This window comes from Phaseolus vulgaris, chromosome 9 (assembly GCF_000499845.2).
Source record: "Phaseolus vulgaris cultivar G19833 chromosome 9, P. vulgaris v2.0, whole genome shotgun sequence".
NCBI lineage: Eukaryota > Viridiplantae > Streptophyta > Magnoliopsida > Fabales > Fabaceae > Phaseolus > Phaseolus vulgaris.
This window is the reverse complement of record NC_023751.2, coordinates 15,995,556-16,005,078: the sequence shown is the minus strand read 5'-3', so window position 1 is coordinate 16,005,078 and position 9,523 is coordinate 15,995,556. Positions and strand designations below refer to the sequence as shown.

Genomic DNA, 9,523 nt, shown 5'->3' with positions numbered 1-9,523 from the left:
ACAAAAAGAGAAAAACAAATTTTATATAAATAGAGATGCATAAAAATAGGAAAAAAGAAAAAAAGCTAGAGACACACTAAAGGCAGCAGTTGGCTACTGTTAACCTGTTGTCAGAAACAGAAAATGCAGAAAGAAAACTCGAGAGACTCTCAAGTTGGATCATGGATATTCATGATAACAAGATTGTTTACAATATCTATAAAAAACTTTAGTTCAAGAGATTTTGTGATGTGCAATTTGAGATCCTTTAATAGATATGTGAGTCATTAAATCTCAGAAGTTGCAGCAACTAAGGCATGGTACTTTGCTTCATAGAATAATATGAAAACTGTAGGTATTTTTTATTTTCAACTTATGAGAGACGAACCTAAGAACATGCAAACCAGTTGTAGAATGATGTGTGGTTTGACATGCAGCTCAATCTAAATTAGTGAAACCTTTGAGTTGTAAAATAGAATCCTTTGAGAAGAATAAACCTTGTATTATTGATTTATCTGAGAATCCGCTTTATAATTGTGAACAGTAGGCACCTTCGAGAATTGGCTGAGGAATTCAACAGCATATAATTGATATAATATAGATATAAAACTTTTCCAATAATTTGATAAGAGATAACATCATAGGATCAACTTCACTATCAAAGAAATTGTGTCTATGATCATGAAAGTAACATGGGTTTGGCAGCCAACAAACCAGTATTAGTAAAAATGCCAAAAACACACTTTGTTTGACATATATGAATTCCTTCTTGAGATCTAGCCATTTCAAGACCTAGAAAATAGTTCAATTATCTCATATCCTTAACTTTAAACATTAGATCAAGATATACAATGACCTTTTGATTGTCATGAGAAGAGTTTCTTACAACAATAATGTGATCAAGATATACAAAAGAGAATGTTCAACACTAGACTAAATGAACTGATACTCTACAAGGAAGAAGATAACTTAGTGAACCATTGTCTACTGGATTACTCTAATTCATAAAAAGACTTTTTTCAATTTGCAAACTTGGTTTTCTTTGTAAGTTTTTATTCTATGAGGTATTATCATGTATAAGTCTTTGTGGAGGAAAGCATTATCAAAATTCAATTGTTTCAAAAACCAATTATGTGTTGCAGCAGTAATGAAAAGAGTTTTTGAGAATGGTAACCTTCGGTAACATCTCAAGTTGGTAGTAATCCTTTGGAACAAGGTGAACTTTGTAATGTTCCAAAGTTCCATCAACTTTATATTTTATTTTTTAAACTCATTTACATTAAATGAGTTTCTCGTTATGATGTACGTCATTGATGATCCAATTGTTATTTCATTCAACCATCCCAACTTCTTTTTCCATAGCTTCGCGCAATTCAGGATTCTTCATAACATTATCATAAGTCCTAGCTCAGGATTAACAGACAAGGAAAAACTATATTAGAGATATTTTAGAAAGTACATTATAACTAAGTACGTAAAATATACGATACTTAGTTTTCTTTGTATCAATGATGATGAACACATATTTATTCACACTCAATCGCTTTAATTATAGATTATTGAACTATAATAATAAATAAATTTATTGTTTTAATTAATATTCATATAATTGGGTTTGTTTGGGCCTTAACTATTATTTTTGTTAACTTTGTGTTTTTAGAGTAAATAGTAGAAGAAAATATTTACCTTTGTGAATGAGCCAAATATGCAAAAGTCCAAGTTGTTTCTTTGAATCAAAACAGAAAACAAGAAGATTTGAGGAAAAGAAAGAGAAATAAAAACAACAATATCTCAGAAATAGAATTGGAAACAAATCTTTTTGCAAAATACAAGAATTATGGAAAGTTAGAAACTGATAACAAAATCTAAACTACAATATTTCCCAAAATCCTTGGAGCAAAAAAAAAACTATAAAGGACACGAGCATCAAGGAGAAAGGGGGAGCTTCATAGGGTTTTCTTTGTTTTCTTTCTTCTTTGTAACTTTTTTGTTTTGCTTCCGAATGGAAGACTAAACCTTTTTGGTTGTTTCTTTTGTATTTCCCCATTTTCGAGGTTTTGATCGATAAATCATTTGTTTTTTTAATTCTCTATAGTAGTTATTTTAATATTCTAATCTCCTAAAAAATTGGTTTTTGTGAGAGATTGTACTTGAACGCATGATTGAGAGTCTTCCTTATCGGTTTCTTAGTTTAGTTCGCATTGATCTAATTAATTTTTTGGGCGCATGATTCAAGAGAGGGGAAATAAGAATTCCCATAGAATATATGCATAGAACAAAGGGGAACTGATTAAACCAGTAGACGCATGCTTTATTGGTGAGTTTCTGTTGAATCAGACTAACGCATGTTCAATCTGGTTTAGCTCTGTTGGAGGATTGAGAAGGGATTAATCTTTAGAGAACCCGTGAAGAATTTAATGGTGGAAGAACTTGGGATCAACAGATTTTTATTTGCTATTTTAATATCTTTAATTTTTTTTTAACAACTATCTCAATCTCTTTTTATCTTTATTAGTATTGCTAACTTTTCTTGCTTACAGATAGATTCTAAACATTGATTTGCTAATTTTACTATTGGATTCGTTGGGAGACGACTTAGAGTCATCTAACCACAATTATACTATCATCTCTCTAGCGCAAGACAGGTCTACCCTGAAATCATTTTAATTTAACAGCAAAACGAGAACTATCACAATACATGTTTTTTTTATTCCAGCGTAGACTTGTGGTGCGTTAGAAAGATGATAGTATAATCTATCTACAAGCAAGAAAAGTTAGCAATAACAATAAAAATAAAAGGGGTTGAGATAGTTGTGCAAAAAATATAAAAGTGATTAAAATAGAAAATAAAAAGTGGTTAATCCCAAGTTCTTCGACCATTGAAATCTTCACAGGTTCTTTAAAAATTAATCCCTTTTCAATCCTCCAACAGAGCTAAACCTTGAACATGCATAAATCTGATTCAATTGAAACTCACCAGTAAAACACGTGTTTATTGGTTTAATTAGTACCCACTTTGTTTCATGCATATACTGCATGAGAATGTTTATTTCCTCTCTCTTGGATCATGTGCCAAAGAAATTAATTAGAACAATGCAAAATAACTAACAAACTAACAAATCAAAGTTTAAGATAAGAAAGACTCGTAATCATGCGTTCAAGTATGACCTCTCACAAAAACCTGTTTTCCGAATGATTAGAATATTAAAACAACTGTTATATAGACTTAAAAAAGGAAACTTTTATTGATCAAAATCTTAGAACTTAATGGGAAATTTACAAAGGAATCAACCATAAAGGTTTAGTCTTCCATGCAGAGATAAAACAAAAGAATTACAAAGAAGAAAAGAAATTGTGAAACTCTCCCTTTCTCCTTGAAGCTTATGTCTTTTTTATATAGATTTTCCTGCTCCGAGGATCTTGAAAAAATATTAAAATATTCTATTTTAGATTTTGTTAATAGTTTTCAGTTTCCAACTTTCCATAATTATTATATTTTGCAGAATATTTGCTTTCAATTCTGCTTTTTGAAATATTGTAGATATTATTTTCTCTTCAGAATTTGGTTTTGTTTTGATCGAGAGAAACAACTTGAACTTTTGCATATTTGACTCATTTGTGAAGGTAGACATTTCCTTCAAACTAATCTAGAAAACACAAAATTAACACAAAAAATAGTTAAGATCCAATTATATGAATCTGAATTAAAGCAATAAATTTATTTGTTATTATAGTCAAATAATCTAATATTAAAACTCATCATATTGATTTTTTATTGGTAAGAAAAAAGAAAAATAAACTCCATATAAATAGAATTGCAAAAAAAAAAAAAACTTAAAACAAACCGTTACTATTAACCTATTATCAGAACTTAAAATAAAACTTGAAAGATTAGAACACTATTTAAGAGTGATTTAGATCAAAATATTATTTTTATGTTGACGGTGGAAAAAGACTTGCACAATGGGATGCTCTATTGATTAGTAAAATATATAAATAAAAAATATTGAGTTAGACTTTGTGCTTGAGATTCTGATAAGGATTTTAACAAGGTTGAAAACATCGGATATATAAAAAAATGGCATTAAAAATAAGGGTCCTATCCAACACTACATAGAATATCACAATTGTTTTATTAGCAAGATTATATGGAACAAGGAATCAAATCCTCCAACATATCCTTCTACCATGTATTTTAGCGTCGTGAATTGATTGAATAACGTATCAAACTATATATAAATAAATAATTAAATATTTTTTTTTATTTTCTGTTCCTAATTTAAATTTTAAATTTGTTTAGATGAATACTTGTAATAAAAAATTATTAAAATATTTTTTATATAACAAATGATTTTTTCAGAGTCAATGATATTATAAACGATTACTCATATCATAATGTAATATTTTATTATTCCGTAATTTTAGTTATTATAAGTGTTTAGAAGAATTTGGAGTTGGAAAAAAAAAATTGTGTGAGAAAAGCATAGTTTTTTTTTTTAAAAATAAAAGCTTTCATGTTAGGTATCACTATGCAACTTGAGATTTCAGTTAGGCTGACACTTCAAGTAACAACAATCATTTACCATCATATGAAAAAAGTATTATTAAATAAATACAAAAATACGGGAGGACTAGACCAAAACCCATATGTTAACAAAAACGATACATAGGTAGACTATACATATTCATAAAGAATTCTAAGAAGAGGTAGAAGCCTATTATACCAAAGAAAAGATTCTCTATGAAAAAATCATAAATTAGCCAACTTATCAGCACACGTATTTCCTTTACGAAAAATATGAGTAACTGTAAACTTAATTTTCTCACAGTAATTAAGATAAGCATTTCATCTATTACGAAACATCCAAGGAATATTTGTTCTAGCAGTAAACGCAGCACAAATCAAAGCAGAATCACATTACAGTTAGATATTAGTAAGCCCCATCTTTTAAGCTTTCTTCGTTCGTATTATGTATAACCAACGAATAAATTATCATATTTTTAACAATTTCAATATATAAAAGATCTGTTTACTTTGTTAATGAAAATTATAAAAAAGAAAACACTTTTTTAATTGAGGAATCTCTAATGCGTGGCGTATTTGATAGCAATTAATGACAGTGGACTATTTAGATTTAAAATAAGTGGCACTATTAAAATACTAAAATGTACTTTGTGAGATACAGATCATAAGGGCTTATTAGAGAGATTTGCAAGATTTCTTTTCTATCTAAAAGATGCTAATCTCACAGTCCACTATTAAAAAATTATGTTTAAAGTTTCTACTAATATATATTTTTTTAAGACTTCACTATTTAAAAAAAAAAATACATGTTTTTTAGTTTATTTTAAAAAAATAATACTGATAAAATTTAATATTGAAATGAAACGCGGATTAAATTATTTATATATTTTATATTTACTAACTAAATTTTTATATTTAAGTAAATTTTATAAAAAAATAAAATAATTTACTTTTCGGATTGACATATCAATCAAATTCAACGTAATTTTTTATCAGTTAGTTGCTTACTTCAGTGAGTCATCTTCTATCCTTAAAAAGTAGAGTGTATATGCAATAATAATAATAAATCAATTTATTTAAAAGTTAAAGCAAGTATCTTTGAAATAAATATATTTTTTTAAATCAATTTATTATTACTATATACCTACAATATGATTGTCTATTCTAATATCACATATCCTTATTTTTAATAGTTTATTATTACTACATATCTACAATACGATTATGGATTTTAATATTATGATCATAAAAGTCAACAAACACAACTATAAATTTTAATTAATTTAATTTCAAATATAATTCACGTGAAATATATCATAACTTAATAATATATTTATCAAAATATTATTCTTATATGAGTCAAGAAGATATGGTCAAAAATGTGAAATGTGCTCTTATGTTTAATTTAGTCTCTTAGTTGGTTGAAAATATAAATAAGTATAACATATATATCAAGTAAATATATTTGTAGATTTATATTAGATTCAACACATGCACATGGATCCATATAAATATTGTAATTAACCTCATATTAATATAATAATATGATATACTCATTAAATTAATTTAGAATTAACATTTTTTCTAATTATTCTGTTTTTATAAATTTTTCTAAATGTTTAGGGCTTGCACCCAAAACTGATATGTTTATTCAGTGCCAGATATGTCTGTGATTTTGAGTATAGGGTTTGGGTCATGTATGTACACGTTCTTTTTTGGCTGGCTGTTCTTTATTGGTTTTTATCCAAAGCATCTATTAAGAAATTATTTGGCCACGGAAAATTTCTTTTTTATATGATTACATATTATTTAATAAACCACTGTATATAAACTATTCATTATTTTTTTTACTATTTGTACAACTTGTTAAAGCAGTTCTGTATTTGATCAACCTAGATATTCGGGTTCTATAATTTCAAATTATTCTTATTCTGATTTTCCATATGAGAACAAAAGATCAGTCTTACAGCAAATTTTTTAATTCAAAACATTCTTATCCTGTCTTCTAACAACTTTGTTCATGATACATTTTTTTTTCCTTTCAACCACGTAGATGAAGGAATAAAGGGTGCCATGTTTTCACCTTTCTTATTATTTTTCCTCATGTGTTAAATTAATACATTACAGTGGTTGTGTACAAGTTCTCTTGGACCTCTATCACCTATTTATATTATTATATGTATACATTTACGCTTACTTAGTCAGAAGAATCTATATAATTTATTTTAAAATACTCATCTAATTAGTCATATATATAGAGAGAAGTTGTATCTACTGCTTGATTCTATGGAAAAGTCAAGTTTAAGTGATAGAAAAGAAGGAAAAAGAAATAAATTGTACTGTTATAGAATATATGTTTTAATTAGACAGAAGCCTTTTTTTTAAGAAAATTAAATATTAATAAACATTCATAATCGTATAATTAAGATATAGGAAACATAATTGATCCATTTGATATTTAATAACTTTATAACTAGAGATAGTTCATATTATAGAAATATATAAAAAAAGTTCTCGAACGAGTTAGAGAACGATTGCTCCTGCTTCCACCTTCGGTCGGTTTACGATGTTCCAAGCTCTCTGTTGCACCTTTCTCCTTTCGGTCGTCTGACTCCAAAAGCGAGGATAGTATCTGCAGAAGACACTGTAACACTCAAGTCAGTCGGGGTGTTAGCACTCGAGTGTCAGAGTACTATAGATAATGACGTGCATTTCTCCTTAAAATGCATGTTATTTATATTACTTTAATGAGCTTTCATTGATGGGTCGAATTAGAGAATTGGTTTGTGTTTAGGGTTACGCTAAGCAACCCTTAACCATAAACTAATTTTGTTGGCTTGGTCAATCATTGATACAACGTTAAGGATCGATCGACCACGTGTCGTCATATGACCTCCTCGTCATTGTTTAGGCTGTGATAGAGTCCAGCAGTAAAAAAAATAAATTGCTTTTTAAACCTCCTTTGTGAAAGAATGTGTGAGTTGACATTTACCTCCTTGGTGGATTGAATATTCAAAGATTCCTCACTTCCACAAATGACAGTAAAGAAAATATATATTGTAGATTTATAATTTGTGACTTAAGGTTGTCTCCATTATATCTTGGTTTTCCTCTTTAAAGTCTCCGAAAGCTTGTTCTCTTGGTCTTCCGTTTGCATGGCATTGTGAGTGAGAGAAGAGAAAGCGAAAATGGCAGTGGAGTTGATGAGCTTGCCGAAAATGGAGGAACAGAAGGCAATTGAAGAAGCAGCGACGTTGGGCCTGAAGGGAATGGAAAACTTCATCCATCTCCTCTCCCACCAACCCTCCAATCTCAACACTCACCTCACCCACGCAACCGTTTCAAACTTCAAAAAACTCATCTCCTTGCTCAACAGAACCGGCCACGCCCGTTTCCGCCGCGCACCTCTCCCTTCAAACACCCACCCCATTCCGCCGGCTAACCCGGTTCCCCTCCACCAACCTCCCTCGCACACTCTCACTCTCGATTTCACCAAACCTAACATCTTCGCCTCCACCGACGCCAAGTCCACGGATCTCGAATTCTCCAAGGAAACCTTCAGCGTCTCCTCCAACTCCTCCTTCATCTCCTCCGCCCTCACCGCCGACGGCAGCGTCTCCAACGGCAACCAAGCCTCCTCTCTCTTCCTCGCCCCGCCTCCGCCGCCCTCTTCCTCCGGAAAACCACCTCTCCTCAAGAAGAGGTGCCGCGACCACTCCGACAACGTCTCCGGTAAACTCTCCGGCTCCACCAAGTGCCACTGCATTAAGAAAAGGTACACCCGCATCGCACCTTGTAATAATTAGCAATTGACTTGCCCGAGTCTGCGTTCCAGAGTCAACGATTTGGGTAGTAGTGCAGTTAAAGGCATTCAATGGACACAGTCACAAGGCACGCGTGACGCTGACACCAAACACTTTTTTTTCTCTGACTTTATGTCTCACAATAAAGACAACAAAATAGAACTTACCAGTCCCCACTTTCTCACGTTAACCACCTTTATCATTATTGTTACCTTTGAATGTCGACCTGAATATTTTTTGTTTGCGTTCAGGAAAAACCGGGTGAAGAAGACGGTGAGAGTGCCGGCGATTAGTGCGAAGATCGCCGATATTCCGTCGGACGAGCACTCGTGGAGGAAGTACGGGCAGAAGCCGATCAAGGGATCACCGTACCCGAGGTGAGTGACGATGCGTGATTTGGTGTTGACTTTAGTCAAATGTTTGTTAACTGACGTTGATTTGGTTTGGTTTTTCAGGGGGTATTACAAGTGCAGTACGGTGAGAGGGTGTCCGGCGAGGAAACACGTGGAGCGTGCTTCGGACGATCCCACGATGTTGATTGTGACGTACGAGGGGGAGCACCGTCATTCCTTTCAGACCGCGATGCAGGACAACATTTCCGGCGCCATGGGTTTGGTTTTTCAGTCAAAATAGGGTGGTGGAATCAAAATCAAAATGTTTTTTTAGTATGAGAGAAAAAAGAGTGAATAGGAATTGAATTATGATGGGTGGAATGTAAATGTAAATCTATCCTCCTTCAAAACATTCAGATGTTCCTCTTCTAAATTAATTAATTTTGCATCTCTATCTTAAAAAGTATTAATTTTTTTAATTTCTTTAGGGTTTAGGGTGGAAATGGTTTCAAGATGTATAAATAAGAACTTACATGTTTATATACATACATTAACATTTTAAAAAATAATTAAATGATTCCGAAAATTTGATAATAATAATTCATGTTAATTTTAATTTAATAATAATAAAATTTATGTAATTATAAAAATAGACATAATAAGTAAATACATGTTATTATTATTTATTTATTATACCGAATATCAAATACTTACTTTAAGTTTAGAACACGGTTAGAACTCTTTTAAGGTATTGTCCTCGTAAAGAATGAAAAAGAAAAAAAAGTAAAATTTAACTACTACATGATAATCATCAAATAGAAATCAATTTTTAGAGACCAAAATAATTAGTTACAATAGTAACTAAGTTAGAGATATTTTAAAAA

General features: G+C 30.8%; 1 protein-coding gene across 1 annotated transcript; it reads left to right on the top strand.

Moving 5' to 3' along the window:
* Positions 1-7,471: 7,471 nt before the first annotated feature.
* On the top strand, positions 7,472-9,102 carry LOC137820551 (probable WRKY transcription factor 17). Its single transcript, XM_068624693.1, has 3 exons — positions 7,472-8,279; positions 8,559-8,684; positions 8,763-9,102. Exons 1-3 carry the CDS (start codon positions 7,693-7,695, stop codon positions 8,938-8,940), a joined length of 891 nt encoding a protein of 296 aa, XP_068480794.1. The 5' UTR covers positions 7,472-7,692; the 3' UTR covers positions 8,941-9,102.
* Positions 9,103-9,523: the final 421 nt, after the last annotated feature.

Bases quoted from the DNA above. Each gene is read 5' to 3' on its own strand.
- LOC137820551 (XM_068624693.1), top strand. From the start codon at position 7,693: ATGGCAGTGGAGTTGATGAGCTTGCCGAAAATGGAGGAACAGAAGGCA. The intron at 8,280-8,558 runs GTACACCCGCAT...GTTTGCGTTCAG, and splicing joins TGCCACTGCATTAAGAAAAG to GAAAAACCGGGTGAAGAAGA. The intron at 8,685-8,762 runs GTGAGTGACGAT...TTGGTTTTTCAG, and splicing joins AAGGGATCACCGTACCCGAG to GGGGTATTACAAGTGCAGTA.